Raw genomic sequence first — 26,720 nt, forward strand, 5'->3', positions numbered from 1 at the left:
TCCAACACTCTTTCTTTGCCTTTCTGTTTTCACCTCTATATATCAGGCCACCGCCACTTTGTTTTCCTTGCTCCCTATTACTCTCTCGGTGGGATTCGGGGCCTTAAACTACTTTCTCTCCGGCCTGTGACCATCCAGGTCACATCCTCCGTGTCCCTGACCTTCGGAGTCAGCGCAGCCTTGGGAAAGCATCCGCAGACTGATTTACCGATACGCAGGACAGTGGAGCATCAAAGGGGTCAGCGGGGCTCCGCTATCCCACGAGCCAGGCCCGTACCCTGGGTTAGCGGTGATTTAGTGATGGGCGATGTGGATCCGAACAGCAATGTCAAAGGACATGTGGGAAAACATGTAGAAATCCGAGAAGTGTGTTGCAACAGAGTTATGTCTCGGTTTGTACCTCCATCATTCTGGACAGGCGGGGAATGAGCGGGAGAGGATCACTTTCCCAAGTCTCAGGCCATTCAACCTCTTATCTTCTTTCTCCATCCAGGATTCTTATCATGGAGCTATCTGGAGTGGTGGAATGAGAAGATTATCTTTTTTGTGTTTTAGAAAGAAAAAAAGTGTTTCTCGGAAGATGTAAAAATTCCATAAAGCGAACAAACAAGGCTGGAAATGTTTCCACGCCGACAAGACGTTGAAGATCATTCGCAGCCTCTTAACACTTACCGTTATTTACCACGAGAGTAACGAAGAATTATTTACTTTTCTCTGAAGACCAAGCTTTAAAAGTAAGGAATGAACATTTAATGTGAACCCGGCAGTTTACTGGTCCCTGTGGGGAACTTAGTTTTCTCTTAACCCTGTTTTTAAAGACAGGTCAAAGGTCAGGGTCAACTACAAAGCAACGCCAAGTGAGACCGAAACAGAGAAAAATACAGGTACATCTCAACCTTGTGAAACGCCCTTTCAGTTTCAAGGAATGCCTTTTCAGTTCTCCGTTTCAACATTCTTGGCGCCTACAGTTTTGTCCCTATAAATGTAAATAACTAATAAATTAAAAAAAAAAAAATGCTGGTTTTTTGAATTGCATTTTCATTCAATCAACAAACCAGACAAATGTGGATTTTTCTGATCTTATACTATCATTTTTCCTGGTGAATATTTTCACTCAAATGAAAACTATGAACATAATTGTCACATTTATTTAAATACTGCTAAATCATAAATAAATATAAAGAAACACAAGATACAAAGAAATGATGAAACGAGCTACAACTCTATCTGTAAAAGAGCTTTTTGTCAGGTTGAACTTCTGAAAATAAAAAACACTTGGTGGACATCAAGGCTTCAGGGATCAGATAGAGGGAGATGTGGATTTAGATGAAAGCTAATCTTCATGGATTACATTCTCCTGTATATTATCAGAGTCCTGTTTTAATGACGTGTACGTGTTTGTTTATCAAGCAGTGGGGATTAAGCGCATTGTGTTCCGGGGAACTATGTGTTCTCGCTGCCACTTTATTCCTCTCAGATTCTACAAAGACCCCAATTAGCATCATCCATCTGCCGTTATAGTTTCAGATGCAAACCACAGTCCTCCCTGAAAGTGCCACCTCAATAGCCTGCTCACTCATTTCAGCTGTTTCACTGGCTCCAGGGAATCTGGGAAGCAAATTGTACATATGCAAGACCATAGCATATATATATATTTTTTTTTTTTGCTATTTTAATGAACAGCATCAGAGAAAAATTGGCTGTATCCCAGAAAGTGCTTATTTGTATTTTCTTCCTCATACAAATTATTCTCTAAATCGCTCAGCTTTCACAGGAAAATCAAAGCGAAAGAAAAACTCAGGGAGAAATTATCCAGCAGTGGTAAGAAACTCACAACTAAATCTGGAAATGCAATTGTAAGCTCGGTGTCTCTTCACATAAAGTGACAAAATACAGTTGTGACATAGACATGTAAAGCCCGAACATTAACAGGGAAAACAAGCGAGAGGTTTTCTCACTGTGAGGCCAAAGTGTAAAGTATCCCACTACACCACCATGCAGCTCTATATTTACTGTTGTCCATTTCAGCTGGTCTAAAATTTCCATTCAGCTCTACTATTAAATCCACACTCTGCTGTGTTTGACGTACACAATGCCTGCTTACAGCTGCATTTAACTGTTAAGGCTTTTATTATACAGTACATTTTCATCACATACCTAAACATACAACATAACGGACAAAAAGACCTCAGTTCCACATACTGTGTGTTTACAACTAGGAAATGTACTCTAATGATGACATTATTTAAACATGTGAGGTATTGAGTAAATAGCTAACCCTAATCTGGATACATGCAGCTTAACTAAAGTTTAAAATAATACTTTCAGATAGTTCAAGTACAATATTGAACGTCAGTGTATAATCACAAAGTCAACAAGAAAGACAGAAAAAAAATTGGATTAGCTGATGTAGCTTCTGCACTGCCCTCGCGGTCTCCATCATGGTGGTCCCTCATATAATGCCTCTATTAATCATATGGCCGCCATTAATTTCACCGGGGCAAAAGTCACATGGATTTACTTCATAACAAACACAAGCAAGTTTTGATGTGTTTAGAAACAATGTCAAATCGCCTAATGACAGCAGTTACTAAACAGGCAGCTGAGTGCATGATGTGCTCATTTTTTTTTTTTTTTTTTGTTAGGTTTACTCAAACCAACATCCTTTTCATCTGCTCATGGTTTGCTTTCACTTTTTTTATTTTTTGCTTCTCTTGTGAAACCTCTTACTCAGCATGCAGATTCTACTATGACGTTTCCTCCAAAACATGAAAAGCTATTTACAAAAAAAGACACAAATACTCTGTGAAATATCCCAACACAATCAGACTAAAGTGTGCATTTCTCCCAAATGAAGGGCAATCACCAGGTTTCAAGCTGCGGTCTGTGACGCTGCCACGGAACTAAAACACACTGGAAAACATTTCAAGTTCTTATCAACACACCTCACAAAAATATAAAGCTATCACAAAGCTTTTCATTCTTATTTCTGTTGTTGGTATGAAACCTAATAAAGCTGTGATATACCTCAATTAGAATTGTACCTTTCTAAGTTTTCTACGGGCCTGTAATAACATTGAAATCTAACTTTGGTTTTTGCTTGAAATAAATTCTGTAAAAATAAAAAAAATGCTGTCAAATATTGACAGGCAACAAAACGGCCTTTTTCAGAACACTATCATAATTGTAATTAAAATCAAGATAGAACTATTTGAAGTCTCATCAGTTTCACACTCTGGTAGAATCCTGCTTCTTGTTATTTTCTTCTACCCCAAACCACCTTTCGATATTTGTTTTGCACCAAAGTGGGGGGGGGGGGGGGGGGGGGGGGGGGGGGGGGGGGGGATATATTTGCGTTCTAGTTGGGTCTGTTCTATACTCACATTGACATTTTTAACAGAGAAAGAATAGATTAAACAATCCCCCTGCCGTACAGGAGCCATGAGGTGACCGTCTTGTGACTTCCCCGTCTTCAGTGACTTCCCCGGCAGCGCATTGTGAGCAGGGTGAAATGCAACGCAGGTGGGATTACTGAGGTGGTATTTTTACTAGCTGCGAATTCACCAACAGCTGAAAACATGTGTAAAGGAGTGGAAACCTCAGCAGGAATTCCTGCCTTGCGAACATCAAACGGTCTGTGTGTAAACAGTGATAAGTCTGTGTTATGAGCTCGTCATTCCACAGATATCCGAGCCAGTGGCCATCTGCTCAAATTGAAATGATTAATACAATCTGCGTGGAAAAAAGTTTGGGTTTCAAATTCTCCTCAACCTCTGCTGGGTTCTTTGCACAGAGATGGTGGACGGTGCAGCAAGACAGCAGAGAGATTTAGTCCTTTAAATGCTCTTGGACATTTAATGATTTAATTATCAGGACGTGATGGAGGTAAAACTGCTGATGTCTTCCACTCCCTGTATTGTGTTTTGGTTTTTACCGTCCATCGTGCATTCATTCTTAAAATCTGACAACACATCATATAATGTAAACTCCCTTCCTTTTATTAATTTCATAACCATAAGGCCAATGTAAAAGCTGGTTCATGTATTGTTTTGCTTGTACAGTCAAGCTGTATAATAATTTCCCGTGCTTCTTTCAAGTTCAACGCCGTTATTGACTGGTTGGGCTACAGTCGTGATGTGTGAAGCGACAATCGGGGACACAGATAATCTGAAAGTTTTCAACCCAGATCTCCACCCATGGTTGTGTGGGCGGGAAGTAAAATGACAATAATTTAGAGAGATCTGAGGGATGAAAGGCATCAAAGAAACTACAAACATGGGAGGAGACAATGGCGCGATTTTTGCAAAGTGAGAGAGAGACGCGGGGGAGACCGGGGGGAAAGGATGCCCCCGCATGCCGGTGCAACTGCTGGCAGTCTGAAAGTGGAAAAAGACTGTTTCCATTGTCCTTCAAGCAAATGGCAAGTGGTTCGCTGCGTATCACAGTCTGGCACCGGTAAGAAGATTACAACCATATCACACAACATGTGAAAAAGTCCATCTGTTCTCAGCACGCACGCGGCTGAACAGTGTGAAAACTGTCTTTATTTTCTGCACCATTGTCCGGTCAATGTGTATATAATAGTTTTCATGTTTGAGCAGAAAGTTGTGTCTTCCCTTTATACAGTTCTAGTTTTCCGTATTAAATCTCTGAAAGTTTGTGTTCCAGAACAATGTGTCTGTGCCGTGTTGTTTGCGCGTACACAGGAGGGAAAGAGAATACATTCTGCATATGGTGCAGAGTCATCCTTCACAATCTGCACGGCAACTGCAACTTCCAACTCACAACCGCAGCCGTCCGGCATCAATAATGCATCATCAAACGGCCAGAGAAACTCCGGCAGCCTTAATCTTCACACATCAGAGCAGCAGACGTCATGCGAGCCGCATCCACACTACTAGTTACACAGTTTACATTAAGAAGTGCAGCATTAACAGCTCCAGCCACACGCGAGACTGTCTGAAAAGCAACAGTTGCTTTGACCGATGTGTAATAAGCATACTCGGCCAGGAGGCACGCATTAACCATTAACGCGGGGTCGACACAGGCCTGTAATCCAGCACTCAATTCTTTCATGTGAGCCAAGAGGACAGTTTATTCTGCCCAGAAAGAAAATTCAGCAACACATATCTCTCTCCCGCTCTTTCTCTCTATTTAATAAACACAGTGCATCAGGCACATATGGTGGCTTTGAACATTTAGCGGAATCCTTCACTTCAGCAATATGGCTGCTGATAGCGTGAGTCACGGACAGTGCTGAGCGAGTTACTGAAACGCTGCCATCGACTCCACTCAGCAGTTTACTCAGTTCTGTTCACAGCCACACAAGTACTAAAAATAAAATCAGTCAAAAATGATCTTGTGCATTTTTTTTAACTTATTTTCCATACAATAACCAATGTAAAAAAAAAAAAAAATCTTGTTATTTCTTGCCTAATTTTACATTATTTTTTACTAATTCATTAATTTAAGGACACAGCAGATTTGTGGAATCCCTTGGAAGTAATTATTAGAATCAACTCTTCTAACAGAGCCAGAATTCCTACAAGTAACAGAAGATAAAGTCAACTTGGATAAAATAAAATTCCAAACTAAGAGCAAACTGAGCGTGATTTCAGTACGTCAAGGTCAGGCCAAGTATTTTCTCTTCTTGAACTCAGAATGAAGTCGACGACGTATCGTACCGTTCCGACGCATTAGCTGAGCTGTCAGCGCCGCGCAGGCCAGATAAATCACTGATTCGGTTCAGCCGAAGTCACAGTTATTTGGAATTGATAACGTGGTGGGTGCTCACATCATTTTAGCCTGTTGAGCCAGTCTGATATTTCTAACTCCACCGCAGGCGTCACATTAGTTCTTGAATGAACAAACACGTGAACTAATGGCATCGAGAAAATGCAATGCATCCGCTGAGGGACTAACAACATGTAAACAGCAGCGGAGAGATTGTTTTAAGGTCCGCTGATGTTTATAGAAGGCTACAAATACGAAGGGAGGACAGAGAGAGACGGCAGCTCAAGCTCAAAGAAACATTTCAATACTTTTGACTTCTTTGATGGTGTATTTAATGTAATTAGATATTAGCACATTCCTGCTAAAGCTAATGCATACAGTTACTCCTATAAGTCCACTGATAAAGACCAGATTTCATAGTGCGTCAGCTTCTGTGTCATGTTATCCGGGGTTTGTGGTGATCGATTCAGCCATATTTTTTGAAATCCTGGACATTTATGGCTGAGGAGGAGCTGCTTCTTTGCCAGCAAATTACCATGTTTACAAGATAAAATCCAGAGGTGAAGCTAAAAGCTACTTAGATAAATTTGAAATAATGAGCCTGAAGGGTACTTTGGTCTACTTTTTTTTTTTTCTCCCTGATGAATTTTTATCCTTGATCTACGTTCAGTTCGGTTTTTGTTTTCATTCATCTGAAGTGGCTTGATTTTGTGGGGGGAAAAAGGGTGTAACAGATGATGTGATCATTTGACACACATTAATCTAATCATTTCCATTTCAATCCAGTGCCTTTCAGCCATGTATTTGCAAATGACTGGCTGGCAAGACGCTGTGACTCGGCTCATGGTGATGAATGCTACTGAGATCATGGGATTCATCGCTTAACCACACTTCCCCTCGCTTTTCAGCAGACAATGATTGCCATGAAGGCTCTGATGTGGAGGCTTCCTGGAGACGGGTGATGATCCGTCAATGATTTAAATGTTTGACTGTGTGTGAAAGTGTGTTTTTGTGGGTTTTGATGAGGAGACAAATAATGGGAGTGTAGATTCAAAGTATTAAGGTAGAGTTTCAGTCTGGTGAAAGAACTCCAGTGTGGCAGAGAGAAAGAACTTTCATCAAGACCTTCCGTCTAAACTCAGGCCCATGTTCACATATGCATACACACACGCACACACACACATACACACACAAACATACAAAGCCTGGTCCTGTTTAACGTGAGGAATTAGGCTTCACTGCTCAGCGGTTTGCCATTCAGCTCTGGTATTAATTGAAAGCTGGATAATCTTCTTTATCAGGAGCAGATTGCAGAGTTCATGTGATGCAAACTCTCTTTTATATGCTTCCAAATTGGCCCTTGTATGACTCTGAGAAACGAGGCACAGGATGTTGTTATGACTTTTGTGACTTGCTACCACAGCCACGGCAAATTTATTGTTTGTGGACTTGAAATCGAAATCGAAGCTCATCTTTCTGCGCATCTGAAAACATTAAATCGTTTTAATATTTCTTTGGCAGACAACATTTCAGATTGGAGGTTTATAAAAAAGTTTTATTCTCCGCGCTCATGCAGAGCACAGCTCACTGACAGTCTGTGTGAGCGCACCACAAGGTCAGGTCCTTCCGTGAAATTCTGTTGGATGTATGACCGTCTATCTTTTGACAATCTGAGCCTTATTAAAATAGAGCGTGTTTATAACAAAGCCACTGTTAGTACTCGCATGGTTACCGCCTCAGGTTAATGTCAAATATGAGACACCCACCCTGAAAGGAGCCAGACGTTTCACACAGCTTGTTAACAGATCTTTGGAATTAAGTGGACTTACTGGAAAACATTAACGCAGCTCTAACACTGCGTGTGACAGTCAAAAGTGGAGAGTGGGGAAAAAAAAATACAGGCCAACAACGGGAAAAACACCAAATGGCATCTGTTAAAATCAACTGGGAGATGTCACAGGACAACTACAAGATTATTTTTATATTCTCCAGGTGTGTGTTTGGAAAAAAAGTGGTCAAAGAAAAAAGTAAGGACTGCAGTGAGCTTCATAAACCTCAGGTTCTTCAACAAAAGAAGAAATGCAAGTCAGAACATTCAGGAAAAGGAGTCACTTCCTATATTTGGAGGCGGCAGCAGTTACTCTAATTCTGTACTTTAAACATTTATTTTTCTGATAACTTTTTACTTCCTACATTCAAACAGAAACACCTGTAGTTTATTAAAACTAATTTATTTTTTTAACAATGGCATTAAAGCGTGTTTCGCACTGAACAGTTGTGACATTATCACAGTGATTTCACTTGTAAGGGATGTTAGGACACTGTGGAAAGGAGCCACAAGATTAATTTATATGTATTTAAAAATGGAATGTATTGACGATATTAGGTAGTCAGCACGGTGGAGCAGTGGTTAGCTCTGTCCATTCACAGCACGAAGATCTGGTTCAACTCCTGGTCGGACCTCGAGTCCGGTTTTCTCCCACAATCCAAAAAACATGCATGTGAGGTTAATTTGTGACCCCAATGTGCCCCCAGGAGTGGATGTGAGTGTGTGCAGTTGTCTGTCCCTCTGTGTTTGTTCCTGTGATGGATCGGAGACCTGTCCAGGACAGAGAACCGCTCATGGTATCAGCTACCGCGCCTCTGACGACTGGATCACTGAAATAATGTGAATGTTCAGGGAAGTTAATAAATAAATAAAATAAATAAATAAAATTATTTATTCAGTAAATTGAATGTATTTTTTTCTTCAACCCCCATTTGGAGAAATATTTGAAGAATCTCGAATCTCAAATTTCATTTGAAATTAGTTTTTTCCTATTGTGTTACAGCGGTGTTATTTGAGAAAAAATATGTAAATCTTTTCATGATGTTCTCTCAATTTACTGAAGAAAAATTTGAGTTATTGTTCCACTGAATTAAAATTCTTTCACATAAATTCAACATAAAAACATCAGGGCTGCTGAAGCAGGGCTCCAGATGCAGAAAATTCTTGTAATCATTCATGTAATTTATAACCTCAAACGCCAGGAGACTCGTCTGTGACCGTGACCCCACGGACGGCTGAGACTGAAAAAAACGGGGTACGAGGGAAAATACATAACGAAGACCAAACATTCAGTGACAGTAAGTGCGCCAATAAACTATTAAACTATATCATCTGCTGCAAATGTGAGCACAGCGTTGATGTATAACGGCCTGAGAATATGCAAGGGTGTTTTTTAAGTGTCTGATTTAAACATTTATCTGGCAGCAGCTGGGAAAGTGACAAAGCACAAACCTGCCTCCGACTGTGGCTCAAGCCCACATTACGTGTGATATATCGGGAGGCCAAATATGCTTGATGGCATAGTAATTAGGAGCCATATATTTTCCCCAGCAATGTGACGCCAGAATCATTACCGCCTTTCCCTGTGATGAATGTTTCATGAGACTTGGTGGTTATGAATATATTTGTCCACATTTTGTATGTACATATTAAAAATTATGGAAAGTTTTACTGTGGATGTTTGCGAAAGCCGAGATTCCAGTCGCTGTCCACTCAGATTGTGTTTCTAAAACAAACACGGAAATCCCGTGAAGTTTAATTTTCAAAACATGACATTAATTCATCACTGTTATGATTTGTGGGAATAATTTTCTAGCATTGTTCCTCAGATTGAAAGTAAAGCTCCAGGGAAAATTCAACATTAGTGGGTACTTCTCAAGTTTAAATAAAAATGGCAAAAATGTCAACAAAAAGATCCCATTGTTTTTCAGTCTATCAGTCTAAAGTATATCAGTTACTGGATCAGTGGAAGCGTTGTGGAAATGGCATGTTTAGTTTGACTGAGAGGAAATTTAAAATGCAATAATCCTCAAGCAACAGATGTAAACCGCTCATAACAAAACGTAAACAGGCACTGCTCAGTGCTTCCAGAGATGTAATTCATACCCCACAGCAATGCGCCCTGTGACACCGTCTCACACACACGGACACACATGTGGGTGCAGGTGCAGCTCTTCTGACTGATGAGTCTCTGTTTCCAAAGAGCGAGTGACTTTTAGACAGCTGTCTCTACATACACTTAACAGGAAACTCTCCATCCCGATCTCTGTCCTCCTGACCCGTCTCTTTCTCTCTCTTTCTTTCCGCTGTGGTCGAGTCACACTGGAGCCAATCTCTCATCCCCCGGGAGAGAGGTGGCGGCTCTCAAGGTACGGTAACGAGAATCAAACTCCAAGTCATCTGAAAGAGCCTCACTCCGCTGCGCCGTACACCGTGGGGCAGAATGAAAAGCAATCTGTCGTGGTTTTAGGGAGTTGAGACCAGACAAGGGAAGCAGCTGCAGCCGTGCCAGTGCCAGGATTGCATTTCTATCTTCCTCACATTGACAGAAAGTTCAACAATTATCCCAGAGCCCGGCCTCAAAATATGATTAGCATGGACCCAAATGATAATGGCTTTTACATGCAATTACGCCAAAGGGGGAATTACCCAGTGTATGGGAATAATGTAGCGGGAGAATGAGACAATTGCTGGCTAATGTCTGCCGTCGTTGGCAGACGTGCTGGAAATTTGTTTATTATAAGGTTTTACATTCAGACGGAAAATCATATGATGGTTTTTCATCAAAAATAAATAATAAAAAAAAAAACCCTTCATCTTGTAGTTGAATTAGTGACCTGGTGGGTTTTTTGAGTGTTTGGATTGAGCAGATGAGAGCGAGGACATTTGTGCGGCACTGAAAAAGAGCAAAGAGATTCTCACAGGATGTAAAACGTGCAGCCAATAGTAATGTGTGAGGGGAAATTTGGTGTAAGCTCTTACAGAACTCATATTTTTATTTCCAAAGATTTTTGTTAATTGGAAAGAATTCCCACCTTTATTAGAATATGCAGTAGCGTCTGTCAGAAAACTGTTAATTTTAGCACATAAGATAAAAAGTGAAAATAAGCACTCTCTACTTTATAGGTGTGCTGTTTTATTTGTAGTTCTGATGTCGTCTGCTGCTGGCTTTGTGAAAATGAGAAACCTGCTACAACATTCACTTTTTCCTGTAGTTTTCCAACTGTGTGCCAGAAATGTTTAATCAAACCAGAGTTTTTTTTAATTATTTAACAGTTAGAATATCTATTAGTAATGTTGTTTGTAGCATCATCAGCAAAAACTTTATATAAAGGAACAAATAATTAATGTCAAACTCTAACAAGTTGTTTCAAATGGGGAAAAAAAAAAAACATACTGAAACAATGATAAAAGGCTTGTGGGATTTCTGTGTGCCTTATACAGGCACATCCACACATGGAGGAAAAGAAGAAAACTGGGCAGAATCTTCCAAGAACATCTTTCTTTGTGGCTTAACTTGATTTCCACAATTTCCCAAAGCATCTTTGGGTGAGACTCAACAGCAAAGAGCACAATAACTCTTTCTAACAGATATAAATGTGTGACTGTGACACATTTAATAATAAGAGTCTCCTTGTGGGTGTTGAGCACACGGTCCAACAACACAGTGCACAACTAAAGCAATTACACCGAACCGTTCACACATACAGTAGATGTTGGATGTGTTTTTTATATATATATTTTATTAAGATAAATCTATGGCTTAGTCCAAGAAATTAGTTGCCAAGTTGTTTTAAACATATTTGTTGTTAAAAAAAAAAAAAAAAGATACAGTCCCTTCACTCTTTCCAACTGATTAAAATGTGAGGGTTTGGTTTTTTTCTTCTTTTTTTTCCCCCTGAGGTTATTTTGCTAATGCACAGGATGCAACAATAAACCCAAGACTCCTGCAACTTTTACACTTCATTTACTGCATATACAAAAATGACCATCATCAGCATTTATATTATAATCACTGTCTGTTATAAAGTTTTGCTTAACAATGCTTTACAAAAATAATAAGCACATTCTTCTCAAAACAATTGAAATGGTAGGAAACTTTGGTGTAAAACCTACAAATGGTTTCCAAACAAGAGAAGATCTGTATGAGTTAAGTCAGCTGAACACCTGATTCATGACTATTGCTTTTCAGGCACTTCACATGATTCCTGTTGTTTGGAGTAATCCTCATCGCACTCCTGAAGATCAGTGGCTGCCACCCCGGGAGGACTGCTCATTCGCTGGCCGTCAGCTGCGCGGTCTGGCGGCGTCGGTAACCCTGACTCACTGACTCTGCGGCTCGTCTCAGAGTAAACAGATGGCCTCGGCTGCGATGACTCCGCTCTGATCTCACCCAGAAAAGGATTCTGGCTGTCAGATGAGATTTCCGAGCTCCGCAGAGGTGAGATGACTAAAACGGTCGGAAATATGCGGAGTTTACATGAAGGCGCGGGTCCAAATTCTTGTGAGAAGTTCTATTTAGATAATCACAATCGGACTGTGAAGAGTGAAGAGAACCCCATGACTCCGTCTGCAATGCTACTATGTTTTTCAAATTACAGCAACCAGACACACAGACAGAGAAACTGTTTAAAGAAATGCAAAACAGTGGAAGTTAAAACAAGATAGTTTAAACTAACAAAGCAAATCTTCCAAAATGTTTCTCTACGGCTGGAAAAACCATTAAACACATCTAAGGTTTATATAAGTCACCCAAACACCCAGGTTGGAAACGGCGTACATCCTCTTTGTTACCTCGTCAGCACACAGGGTCTGGCCCTAATGACTACCAAATGTCCTTGACCTTCCCTGACACCGTCCGCCATCTCCCTCCACATTCTCCACACACTGACAAGTTCCCTCCATCACCATGACGTCACGCTAAGATCTGAGGAAGGAACAAAAAGAGAATTTTTATAATGGGATGAAGTGATCATCCCATCAGGAATTCACTTCTCAGAGCTTACAGGCCTGATGAGGACCGGGGTCCAAGAGAAGCACCTTCTTTCTCAGACAGTAGGCAGGGTGGGGGGAGGTGGGGGTGGGGGGAGGGTGGGAGGCGGGGGCAGTCTGTGCGGGTTGCATTTGATCAGACTGGACCTTTACAAGGATCGCGCTCAGACTTTCCATCCGAAGAAACCGAGGCGCTAGCGGACCATCACATCATTACAAGGACTTTGATAACCATACCTCTGTTATAAGGGAAAGTCGGCAGCGTGCCCCGAAAGCCGTGCACGTCTGTCTGTGCGTGTGGGTGAGAGAGAGAAAGAGTCTGTCTTTGTTTGAGCTGCCAGTGTGACTGATTTCAGTTTGAGAAGGTGAACTCAGAACTTGAATCTATTGTCTGTATTTCTGCTATAGTGCTCCTCTCAATGATTTTTCAGTTTTGAAAACTGATCATCTGCATATTTTTGCCTGCTATATAGTTTAAGCCAGGGGTGGGGAACCCTGGTCCTGGAGGGCCGCAAACCTGCATGTTTTCCATGTCTCCCTGCTTCAACACAGCTGATTGCAATGAGGCTCGTTATCTGGCTTTCTGCTGGACTTGGCCATGAATCTTGATTCGATTCAGGTGTGTTGAAGCAGGGAGACATGGAAAACATGCAGGTTTGCGGCCCTCCAGGACCAGGGTTCCCCACCCCTGGTTTAAGCTCTTTCTTTGCTTTCAGTGTTGTTCAGGTAACACTTGAGTAAAATACACCAGTAATTGACAAATTACCACAAAAAACTATTAGTAAGTGGAACCTGTATTTAATAATCTTTGTTTACATGGAAGAGATTTCAGGATTGCTGATCAGACTCCTCACTGGGAAATGTTTAATTCGCTTCGCTGACAAAAGACAAGGATTTTTAGACTGACTGGAACAGCTCTGCTGTCCGGAGGTCACTCAAAGCATTTCCACTCCTCCAGCAAGACGCTTCACCCTACGTCTCTGGACATTCAAAATTTTGGAAACTGAATCCCCTGTGAAAAGTGAAGTCTTCAGAAAAAACATATGAAAAATAACATATAAAAATAACAACATTCATTTCGTGCAGAGTGGTGTTAAAGTCCTGATCGTTCTGAGGCCAATAGCAATGCTCGTGCAGCTTCACGTGTTTCCCCCTCCACCCACTGCCTCTCTCGGCTCACAGCTCGACCTGACAGAGATCTGTCCCGCAAATACAACACGATCCATCAAATCCGGTACACATTCCCTCCTCATAGCTGTGAGATACTGTTTCACAAGACTTTTAATTAATGCAGGCAGCCCAGCACACGAGGCAGTAACAAAACCCCAAATCTTTATGCTTTTTACACTTTACATAATTTACATTTTCTAGACTACAACATAGTGCTATTTGTCCTTTCAGGGAAAAAAAAAGAAAAAAAAACTGGTTTCATGATTTCACAAAGTATTTTCCCAATAGCATTGTGGAGTATCACCATGTATTCGCATGTTCTCTGGCACACATCAACATGTTTTCGTGCTATTTGGAAAGCAGCAGCTGCCTCTGTGGTATCCTGCTGCAGACATCATGCCTGCTCAATGTTGAGCGCATGGTGGAAAGATTTAAACTTGTCCACATCACTCATGTGACCATTTAGCTGTTGCTATAGGTTTCTTTTACACAGACCATTCTGCATTATGTATTTGGAGGAAATAAATTGCCTCTTTGTGTTCACTTTTTCAGAGTAAATGCAATGCAACATCTTATCTTAAAGGTCTTGGGGACCTGGTTTTGTGATAAACCAGTAGATGTATTTTCTGATGTGAAAATCCAGTAAATCTGATCATCAAACCAGCAGTAAACAGGGATCAAATGTTATTCCAATTATGAAACTTGTCTATTCTTGAAATCAGGAGGTTATCAGCATGCAGGGTCAGTTTTTCCAGCAATCGATAAAAGTACACTTCCTTTGTATAAACAAAGCTGCACTTTATACTCCATTGTGTGCTGCAGTCATGCACAAAACCTTCGAAGGTTTGCAAACTTTTTTATTGCCCATGTATGTATTATTCTACCCATGCATGCATGAAAGTAAATATGCAGTCAGACATATGATCAATAGAGCAAAAAGGCTTACGTTGCCACTTAATGTTAGGTCCGTCCCACCAGCGGCCCTCCATAATGATGTATTACCAACATAATGCCTCCATTAGGAAAAAGTGTCATCTTACAAAATCAATACCGACATGTCCGACAGTCCCCGCGAGTCCGCACGGCCGTCTGTTTGTCCCCTGCTAACTGTTCACGTCATTAGTGCGCTGCAGTGGCCACTTCCCTGAACCGTCTGGACGGCTGTAACTGGAAGAGGAAGTCAGAATCAGAGAGCATGAACACCCAGCTGACACCGTCTGACTTGTTAATGTCGCTTTTCCCCCTTCGACAATCATCGGAAGTGGAGGAGTTGAATAATTCTTTCAATGAGCTACATCCTGTCTTTTGTAGGTCATCACTGTGCTTCATAATGATTTCCTGCACATAAACTGGTGGTGAACATTTTGACACGAATAGAAAAACTGGTTAATTTCTATATTTTTTAATGCATTTGCAAAAATTCTCGTATTGCTGCTGTTTAAATAAACTTTGCCTTTTCTTGCATACATCAAGTGTACAACACAAGCAAGGATTTCCACACTCGTACCTCCCCTCAAGCGCACACACACTCACAGAGTCACACAAACAGTAAAGTCCCCATGAAAGCAGGGCAGAGATCTGAGGAAGCCTAACGACGTTTGACAGTCAACAGCCCTATTAAAGCAGGCCCCACTGCAACCAAACACAGTGGTAATTGTAAATGTCAGGCAGAATTAACGCAAAATTAAAGAGCTTCATGTTCCTCGTGTGTGTGTGTGTGTGTGAGTGGGAACAATGAGGAAACAGCACGGTGGAAACCTAGCCCTGTGCAAGCTGGTATAATCAGCTGGTCTCATCGCACCAAATCTGGAGAGTTATGTATGTAAAAGGAATATGATCTGTGCTCAAAATCAGAAAATTATACATTTGACTGTATAAACAAATTATACATATGTGAACCATGTAGCATTAATGTCTTTATGTCTTCAGCAAAATACATTTTGTGTGCACTTTTCCACATTTTCCTCTTTGCTGTGATCGCATTGCAAATGAAATGAGTGATGATGAAAGGAATAACCCAGAGCTGGACTCTTCTTCTGCGTTCTTGCAGGACTGCTGTGGTATGAGTGACTGACTGGCTGGCCGGCTGACAGGCGGACTGCGGTAAACTGGCTTACTGCGGGGAAAGGCCGGAAAGAGCTTGTCATGTCTCCTCAACAGACGTGGAAACACACGAGAGGGGAAAAGAAGGAATGCAGGAGTGAAAGGAAGAGAGAGAGAGGGAGAGAGAGTGAGACAGAGATAGAAATCATGCTTCATGCACCATGTGGAAGCATCCATGCACGTACCGGCAGAACAATGCTTTCTGCCATTTGTTGCTTTCAGTTCGCTCTGTCCCAGCTGCCGGTGGACTGCGTTCATGTGCACAGGCACGGATCTGCGGCCGTGTTTACAGCTGAGATCATGGTCCTTGAAGACTTAATATGGAACCGCTTATGACGGCCATGGGAAGACTGCAACAGCTCCCGCAGCGAGATTCACAAACGTCCGCATACGGTGTTACACAATACCCACTCTAGGCTGTTTAAAGTTTTTAAGCTGTGCAACAAATTCTTAACATGAATGCAGCAACAGGCGAAAAACTACAAAAGAAAAGAAACAACACAAATAATAATATCAGATTTTAAAGTTTCCTTTGATAATTCAAGCATGGTATTTCTTTATTTCATGGAGGAAAGCAACTACAGTGGTGGCTGTGTTGATATTAACTGGTTGAAGTGTTAATAGAAACCCACTCGAGGATAAACGTGACCATTTTTTCCCAACCACCGTCGCAGCTGGAGCGCTTCAGCTGCGACATCTATTGAAACTCAGCTGCTCAGGTCAATGGTGCCATTAACACGTGGCCCCGCAATTCACCGAGATCACGCCGAGCGAGAGGGCACGAAAAGTGCCAGAAATACCAGTAGTCAGACGCAGGCCTTGTCAGAAACGTATCCCTGTATCCGTGGCCCTCGACCTCAGCCATAAAACTCAAGAGACACGGAGGAAACCCGCCACTTAATCAGCCTGTTGCTGCCTCTCGCACTGCAGGTCTGATCCCGCTGATATACGGCTTTAATAAGTTGATGGAAAGATGGAGCAAGGGGAAGATGAGAGGCAGGCAGGAAGAGAGAAGAGAGGGAGGGTGGATAGAGAGGAACTTCTGGAGTGAAAGTGGGCTTGCATCAGGGGAAATCTTAACAACTTTCATAAAAAAAATAAATAAATACAAGTCAAAGGAAACAGCAGTTTCCTCCAATCACTGAATGTGAATTTATTGTTATTTGATTTATGACAGAAGCAGACGGAAGGTACCATCTGCTAGTTTTAGTATTAAGCAAAAAAATTAAGTTGATGAAGTACAAAAAAGGGCAGTTGGGAGAGTTGATTGGGGTTGATTACATTCATTCACAGACTCCTATATGTCAATGAAAACACAAGCAAGATACATATAATCAGGAAATATTGTATAATCGTTCTGATTAAATCATTGATGTGTTTTTACAAAAAGGCATTAAACGCCAACTCCCACCCCCAACCATGCATGGCAGCCGTCACTATTGATGTTGATGAATGGATTTCAAAATGTTTGTAAATGTGAATAAAGTGCAGTTAAACACAGAGAAAAGACACAATATATGTTTAGAATCCAATGTTTTAGATCCTGATAGAATTTTTAAAAATAATTCCACATGATATAGACTTTTTATCCATACAATCTAATCAATCCAATCCGATCTGGTGTTGATCATAAAAGCGACAGTGCAACAACCTTTAAATAAAACCAATTTATACAACTCCCAAAGTCTTCCCTCTGTTTCAGTGCAAAGAGGTACAGATCTATTGGGAAGCCGTTTCAATTTAAACTGAACAAGTTGAACATTTTTAAGGGTGCAAAAGAGCGATTTCAGCGTTATGCCATCTCTAATGATGCCTCCTGGTGCAAAATATAGTCAAATGTCCAAAAACCATGTTCTCCATTTGCTGCGTTTTGCAGCCTTCAGCATGTTTTCAGAAACTTACCTGCACAGCCTGGCTTTCATGCTACAGCTGATCTTTCAGTAAAGTTGCAGTAAGGCAGTTCAGCACGTCTCGGTGTTTTGTCATGTCTGCTGTTCTGTCTTTGTTAGACTTTGTAAGGTTTTCAAGACTTCGGTCCATGAGTGACATGTTGGACAATTGGTAAAATTCAGTCTTCATTATGTGATCAACGCATAGCTGAAAAAAGACGGGCATTATCAGAAGACCAGAAACTAAAGAATAAAGCACAGAAGTGTGGGAAAGCATGGTGCATGATTTTAAACCAATCTGACACACCCTCAACATTTCACATTTCCCAAAACCATTTACCCCATTTCAGTCCTCTCAGTCCAATGTGTTTCCTGTTAGACCAGCACGAGCACGTCGGTGCTCACAACAGCTTTTCCCCGTTTGGCTTTGTTTGTTTAGCTAATACAATAAAGCAGAAAGTCTGCAGGCCCGTCCGCTCTGTCACAAACCTCCATCTAAATACCCCTTAACGAAAATCTGTCAGAACAAAACATGAACTAAACAAAAGTCACATCGCTCCAAATGGAGACAAATCGTTCGACTGTGTGAAACTTTGGGAATGACGCAAGGAGCATGCCAGCAGTGAAAATCAGACGCTTGTTTAGCAGCATGCCGTCGAGCAATCATCCTACCTGCTGCTCCAAGTCAGACATGCTGAATATAGCAGCGCCGTTAATGTATATGCAAGAAAATGAGAGAGAAGACAGAGAGCTGGAAGGTGAAAAGTTAGGAGGCAAAAAAAATAAAAGAGGAAAAAAGTAAGTGAAAAAGGAGGGAAAATGGAGCATGGAGTGTGACGGGTATGATGTAGAGAGAGAGAAAGAGCGGGATGACAGAGTGCTGACATGAGAGGGCCAGCGGTCCCCTCCACATCACTCAGCCTTCATGGAAAATCAATTCTCCCTGGTACGGACAATGGTGTCAACAGCGGGCAGCGCCGGCCGCTCCACCGCCGCGCTTCTGCCATTAACGCTAAACGACCGAGTGGAAATAACAGCCACTCCTCAGCCTCATCATTACACTTTGACTTGGACCCTCTTCTTAAAGCTTCTTGGCTGTGCTGCACTGCACCAAAAGGAGGAGAGGCAAAAGAAAAAAGAAAACTTTGCAAGAAAAACAGCAAGTTAAGCTTATTTTCATCCCATTTTGAAGGGTTTGTGGCAACTTCGAATGTGGTGACAAGTTCCAAGGGTTTTCTCTCACGCAATGTTGGAGTTTAATCGGATGAATCAAACTGGGCTGCGACTCCATGCAAAGCTGCTCGGGTTGTAGTTCGGCCACTAGGTGTGGGTGTGAGTGCAAAACTAATCGAAATATAAAACAAATTCAACAATGAAAATGTACAATTTGACAGCAAACCGTGCCTGGTTCAAACATTTCAAGAAGAATAAAGTCTTTTACAATCACATCAACACAGTGCTGCAAATTAAACTCACAGCAAATAAATCAAGCTTAAGAGTTTGAACCAAAAAAAAAACAAACTTCTTATTTAGTTTTGTAGTAAAACAGGATCTTACCTGATCTCATTGATGGAATCACCCAGAACCTGCACACATGCCGGGACAAGTGTCAAACCACCAGGAAGTATATTCAGGAGGACAGGAATGACTTCCTGTATGCTCCACCACTGGTCAGCTGGATGCCACACCCCTCTGTGTCTATGTCAAATTAAAAGCTTACATTACAAAATAAAATACATTTTTAATGGTTGAACTTTATATCAGGTTTCAACCTCCTCTTGTTAGAAGGGAGTGATGTGGGTGAGAGGGAGAGGAGAGCCAGGGTTCACCCCCAATAGCCAGTGTTCTTCTTCACTAACACACAACCTGTGATTAACTCATACAACCTGTATGTAGATTTGGAAAAAAAAAAGATTTTTATGTGGATATATTTACAATCCATTTCAATGTATGCAAACACGTTTAGATGAGAATGTTATGCTTATTATGCTGCTTACTTCTTTAATGTGCCCAATACAGTGGAAAACTAGAGCTGCTAAACTGTGATTATTTATTTTTTTAAATGATGGCAAAGAAGAACTTCAACTTTTTGGTTTTGCTTTAAATAAGGACAAGAAATTTCCCACAACTTATTTACTATAGCACTTCGAAGAGAACCACAGCTGAAGCAAAGTGCCGAACATAAATAATCATAAAACAATTCAGGAAATGAAAACACTTATGGTAAATTAATTAAAATTTATTGGTGGGCAGATGCAGTTCAAACACACACACATTTGTATTGTTTAGACTGAAAGCAGAAAGGTTTGAGGGTCATTCTCATACTGCTATGTTTTGCTTTGTTTTTGTTTTTGTTTTTTTACATCGATGCTGTAAAATGTGTGCCGAGAGGGAAAAAAAATCCAGAGCCCGCCACTTGCTTTTTCTTCATTCCACCCAGTTACCTCAGTGACTGTGTTGTTCTTGTCTCCGTCTATTAAAATATGTGGACTTCCTGGCCACAAAGACAGATTCTGCCTCTCTATCAGACCACCGCTGGTGAGCAGGACGTGATGATAGCTTCACTTTCCTTTATGTTGGCGCCATTTGTTAAAGTGACAGAAGCACTCTGGGTGATGCGGTCCTGGGACCGGTGTGCGAGTGTGTACTGTGATGATAACACTGTATGTTACTTTGGTAATAAAATGATTGAAGAGTCAGGATGCCTGTGAGCTCCACAGAGAACACAGACGTTACAAAGCCAACAACCAGCATCCATCTGTCTTTGAGTGTGTGTGTGTGCGCTGGCACATGTGGCTGAACCGGGACTGTGACAGCTTAGTGCTCCCCGCAGTGCTACACGAGTACGTATAAGATCTTCGTCGCGTCAGCTTTTCCTTGCTTTGTGTGTGTGTGTGTTTCTTGCACATTCTGCACAACCTTGACTCTTTTCCCAATCTGCTGTTTCGGACGGATAGACGTGTTTTGCAACAGCGATAATTAACACATGGCATGACAGCGCTTTGTCAGTGAACTCTGAACCCAGGAAGTGAGCTTACAAGGATGACATCCTTCGCTGTAGTTCAGAGCGGTAGCCGAGCGGAGCAGCGCGGCGTCGGGTCATTTGAAAAGCAGCTGCGCACAGTTGGAGACGACATTTTTTGGGCCGAAATGGAAAGGAGATGGGGCTGAGGCTGAAAAACAGACATGCAGTGGGAGTAGACTTCCCAACATGGGAGGATAGGATGTGGATTACACAAGTGCAATAGAAAAAAGAAGAAAAAAAAGCCAAAAAAAAACTGATTAGAATGATAAATTTCAAAGCATTTGAACTATCAACCCACACCCATGATGAAATATTGCTTGCCACCAGATTTAATATATTAGTATAGAAGTGAAGTGAAGCAGATTTAGATTTTTCGGTAGGACAGTTGGCCTGAACTCCAGATGCTTTAATGATACTTGAGCTTTATTCAAACATGCCGTATAAATCCAAAGAATGCCTCTGTGTGAATAGAAAAATGAGTTATATAACCAAAATAACTCCCTATAAGTAAAGACACCGATTCAGTCTCAAAGGTTACTCGTCATGTTTCATGATGGCAAAATAATCTAGCTTTAGTAAAATGACTTTTTAAAAAACACTGCAAAGCATTAATGATAGAAATATGTCTTTATATAAATGGAAAAACAAACATATTACAACAACATAAAATTGCTGTTTTCAAGTGTCACTGGGAAAATAAATATAAATAAGCTAAATATGAAAAAAAATGCTCTGAATTACTATAAAATCCACCTCTAAAAGAAATATCATCCTGTTTTACTCAATATGATAAGACAACAGTAATATGGAGATGTAAGTATGGTTGTGTCTCGTGCTAAGTCCAAGTTAATCTAAATTCATGCTTGATAAAATGAAACAAAACCAAAAAGGGACACCACTGAAATGAGTGAAAGGAGAAAGTGTTTTTTTTTTTTTAAATAAATAAATAAATAAATACATTATAAAACAGTGATGTAGGCATAATCCAGCCGGCTAAAATGTACTCAGTTTAAGAAATTAGCACTTGAGTCCTTTTCTTGCTTGTTTACATGATTTTAAAGGGTTGAAAATGTGATGCCCCACATGGAGAATTACATTATCACCTCAAATGAAATTCCCCGTGACAGTCCAGGCCTCTCTGAGCCAGAGAGAAGCACAAAGTCTTTCAGAAACCAGAAAGTGCTTCCTGTTTTTGCCAACTGCACGTTGCTCCCATTCAAAGTGGAAAATTAATTTTACACATCATGATTTTGTTTTTTTTCTTTTCCCATTACCTGTCAGGTGGAACCGGGTTTTCCGTACGTGGAGCTCAGGAGTGAATTTCAGCGGCGTGCCGCCAGGCGATATGATGAATGGCGCTGGCTTCATCTCCCGCATTATTTCATTACTGTACGCCATTGTTTGAGAGGTTCTTATCTTCTTGGATAGAACTGGCAAGGGCATCACACTCCCAGCACACCTGCCGACTATCTTGTTTTCTGTGGTTTTGAATTGCTTCATCGTCCCTCCGCTCTCTCCATACCTCCCCCATTTCCGCTCGGCCTGTTTTTCCCATCATGATGGCGGTTTCAGCACCACAAAGGTTTTATAGATTAAAAAAAAAAAAAGAGAGACAAAACTAGCGGCTTGTCAGGAATACTGTGTTCATTGTTTCCTGACTAAAGGAGGGCAATGTCCTGCTTTTCCTCTGAGCACATCTGCCTGGGAACATCTGGAGAGTGTCAGCCTTTCAACATTGTGCAGAGCGACAATCACTCTTTTCCCTCGCTGACACATCTCATCTCCTCCCAGTCAGCACGCAACGACGGGGAGAGAGAGAGAGAGAGAGAGCGAGGCCGTGATAGAAGACGCAGACGTTCCACTTTAAAGTCACAAAACAAATCAACTTTAACCGCAGATGATTGGAAACAAAATGTTTTATTAGATGTGGCCGGAGGAGCGAGGGGCAGGGTGGCTGTGCTGAAGACTGGTGAGCAGATGTGGAAAAGTTTTGAGATAAAATGAGATAAGTCCAGTTTGCAGCTCGAGGAACTGATGCTGTGGAATGTGTCTTATATTGGAGAAAAAAAATAATTCACAATCAACGACGGGACTTTAATAATTTAGTCGCACAATTTGAAATGCTTCAATTGAAATGGTGTACATTAAAATAAAATATTTTTAAATTTCTGAATATTCATTTTCCATTCATAGAATACATTTTAAATAGCTTTGTAACCACTTTAAGGCAAGATTCTTTTAGATGTCCTGGATGAAGGGATTTCTTTGAATGATCATCTTTAACAAACTGCTTTAAAATAGAAACACAGGAGCATGCATGACTCAAAGAAACTTACTAGCATGTGAGCGATGATAGCTGTTTGTGCAGAGAAAATGCTCCTTATTTTCCTGTTGACATATAATAAAATACTTTTGATATGTTTGAGAATCACATCATATTATTAGGGTTATTATTCATATGTAAATATGACTGAAACGGAGAATGTTACTGGCTATGAAGGATTCTTATTTGAACTGGGAAACAGATGCATGCCAAAAGAAAAAAAGAAAAAGAAAATAAAAGTAATACAAAGGAAAAGTTGGTTTTCTTAATGATTTAATCAGACTTAATTTAACTTATAATGGGAAATAGAAACAAATCAGATTTGTTCTACTGTTCTGAAAACAGTGGCTATAATAAACATAAAATTTTGAAAATCCCTTATAACTCTGGAGTTAAGATGCTGTGAGTTTAGCAATAATAGACAAATCATTACCTTCTGACATGCATCAATATTTCATGCAGAAGTCGCATCATTGGTGATATTTCTTCTGAAGAGCATGAAATATTTCAAATGAATGTCAGGACAATGTCAAAGAACAATTTAGAATCTCTAATGTTTAAGAAATATAACTCTTAAAAATAATTACTTTATGGTGAATCTCTACAGTCTAAGGCTGTCGCCCTGTATGTTTTCCACGTTTAACACACTTGAATCCGATGATTGCGTCGTCGTGAAGCTCTGCAGAAATCACCAGAGTGAGAAGACACATGTGGGATGAAGACTGGACATCGTTTTCTCCCAAAGACCAACGAGGATGCTGGCCTGTGACGCCAATACATTACAGCAAATGATCTTTTCATTACAAAGAAAAAAAAGAAAACACAGGGGCACACCTAACATCCATTTTTTGGAAAATATTTTTTTTTGCGAATATTTATTATAAAAATATAAATGTTTCCACTACAAATCATTTTACATTAGTAGACAAGGCCATCTACATTTGCACACAGGAAGTCTCACACAAACACACAGATCAGTCTTGAGACATAAAATTAAGGATCTGAATATGGGGTTCAACAGTATTGCTCTCTCTCAGAAGTCTCGGGTTTAAAAAGTAAGTCAGAATGCAAAACACAGACAGAAATGACACATAATTTACTCTAAGTTCGGGGGGAAAATAAAACAAGAATGCACTGTTGTGTCATGTTAACAAATAAATAATGTAATCATAATTGACTTTTTTTTATGGTAGAAAAAACAAAGCTGACAAATATAATTCAAAATAACATAAAATATAATACAGATGTTTTTTGTCTCCATTTTTTTAATCAAAAATGTTGCACAATTTTTATTTTGTCTTTTTATACATACAAACATTTGTACAAAAAAAAAGGGGGAGGATGGCCATGTACATGTAGTGATATCTGTAGTGCTAGTTGCTATCATTATGATGGTTTACATTATGTACATGCTAATCTGAACACATAGCAGCAACAGCAGCATCCACAGGTCGACCGAGAAACAGAAAACAGCACTGACAGACTGAACTGGGCTGGGTTTCCCAAAAGCACCAAATTCACCCCTGTCCGTTAAATACATTTAGTCTACAGCCAAGGCAATAACATTTCCATTAAAAGTGCTCCAATACTGTGTACTATAAGTGCTAGAAGAGGCTTTACAACAGCACCTCCGGGGCGGATCGTTGCCCCTCCGATAGCACAAAGTACCAAAGTGCCAGTTGAGAAATACTGGGTCTGTGTTGCACTCAGGGACTGGCTGGGAGACATCAAAGCAAGAGACGGGCGTCTGCAAGAAATGTACTTCCTTGTTCCAAAGACCTTCGAGGGTGCCTTTAGGAAATCCCGTCCTTGACGCATGGCGTGTTAGGATACTACCGCAGAAAGCAATCATGTATCGCAACTGTTGCAATTCAGTCAGAGCATTTTCACACTTAGTTAGTTTAGGCAATTGTTGATCAATCCCAAGAGGAAAGGTAAACACACGAACAAACAGAAACAGAAAAACACAACTTTCTCAAAACGCAAACTTGTAAACTGGATCTTTTTGCTTCAGGGGTCCGACGTGATCCAGCCTGACTATTAGAGGCACTCCGCTTTTTGTATTCAACAATTTATGGATTAGATTCAACTGAACTTCAAACTAAACGTCCAATCAGAAAATAGAAGACAGATCCCACATGGTTGTTGTTAATAAGTTATGGATTCAAACCTAAGCAACTGGACAATACGTTTTCAGACTGGCAGCAAAATACTGATCTGACACACACACACACACAAAAAAAATCCTTCACTTCAAACAGATATTGACACTTTTTTTTGTGGGACGTTGGTGATGCAAACTTGTTTTTCCAACCAGAGAAGATGAAGTTAAAACTCCACGTTCAAGCACTTCTGCCACACGTTTAAATGCGAGGGCTAACACTGTTTCATCCCATTCAAGTTCTTTTTGCCCTCTTTTGCAGTTTCACTCTTTCCATGCACATCTTTCTCAGCCTGGACTCTCAGGTTCTGTCTCCGCTCCGTTCACTTGGTCTCCCCTCGTTAGAGACCGCAGAACAAAGCATACATCCTGAGATTTTGCACAAAGGGCAATGGGTCACAGAGGAATCTGCACGACAACTGTACAATATCTGCTCATAAGCACATAAAACATTGATGTCACTGAAAAGAAAACTGGGTGTGGGAAACGCGTTATGGCCCCGGTAACTTCCAAGCGCAGCATTCAATGCGTAATGCAGGTGACTTGACTCATGGCTTCCATGTAATGAGACTGATTTCGTTATTATTGCTTTAATGTGACATGTCCACAGAATGCAAATGCTATAGGTTAGAGCTAAAGAGGAAAATGGCTCGGTTAGCATCTCGGTGTGTCCGTACCAGCTCAGCTCTCTCTTGGACCGAGACTGTGAATGTAGGTAGTTGCAAACAAAACCTCACACCTCAGGTTTTGTAACTCCGGGAGGGGGTCCACATCTGGTTGCTCCTCCTCGCGCCAGCAAGGCATCTCGGCCGTTTCTCTGCTTTGATAGTCTGGCGTCGCGCGGCCAAACCACAATCACGGAGAGCTCCAGCGTTACGTTAGTCCAGTCTTCGCCCTGTACTTTTCCCCAGTACGGTCACAGTCGTCGTTCCTCCGACCTCCATGTCTTTCCGTTGCTCTGCACCCCTCCACTAGTCTGTAAGGCATCTCAACACGGGCACGGAGGGGCAGAGGGCTGAGCCAGACAGGCTGATCTCCACCTGATCTCAGAGCTTTTCCATTTCTGTCTCCGAATGTCTCTCAACCAATCAAAGAAAGACATAATTTGAATCGTATCATGTTTCCCTCCCCTCCCCCCCATTTCCAGTCTGGGTGTGCAGCCGCTGTGTCAGACTGCGATTAGCAACCACAGTCAACGTGGACCAACAGATGGGTCTCTGGTGGTTTTTCACTTTGCTGGTTTTGTCTTTTTAAACAGGTACCGGGCCATTCTTAGTGTGGGAGTCTAGAGCTTTCAGGCTGCTCACTATCTTCTTCTGCGGTCCTACAATAGTCACTCCAACCTTTTTCAGATCCCTGGTTTGTAAAGGAGAGAGGAAGAAGAGAGAAAAAAAAAATCAGACAGAGGAAAAATATGGGGGGGAAATGCAAAGTGTGCATTAGAATTGGTGAATGTGACACCCATGTGACATTTAATGACATGCTCCCAGTGGTGC

General features: G+C 41.0%; 1 protein-coding gene across 5 annotated transcripts in view; it reads right to left on the reverse strand.

Annotated features, from left to right (window-relative positions):
• Nucleotides 1-24,318: 24,318 nt before the first annotated feature.
• Nucleotides 24,319-26,720, reverse strand: part of epha3 (eph receptor A3) — a 102,883-nt gene continuing 100,481 nt past the window's right edge. For all 5 annotated transcript variants that reach the window (XM_030111284.1, XM_030111283.1, XM_030111282.1 and 2 more), the window contains one exon: nt 24,319-26,580. In XM_030111284.1, the coding sequence (XP_029967144.1) occupies nt 26,475-26,580 (106 nt within the window). In that variant the 3' untranslated portion in view covers nt 24,319-26,474. The remainder of the gene's footprint in view (nt 26,581-26,720) is intronic.

The sequence above is a fragment of the Salarias fasciatus genome, chromosome 16 (assembly GCF_902148845.1).
Source record: "Salarias fasciatus chromosome 16, fSalaFa1.1, whole genome shotgun sequence".
NCBI lineage: Eukaryota > Metazoa > Chordata > Actinopteri > Blenniiformes > Blenniidae > Salarias > Salarias fasciatus.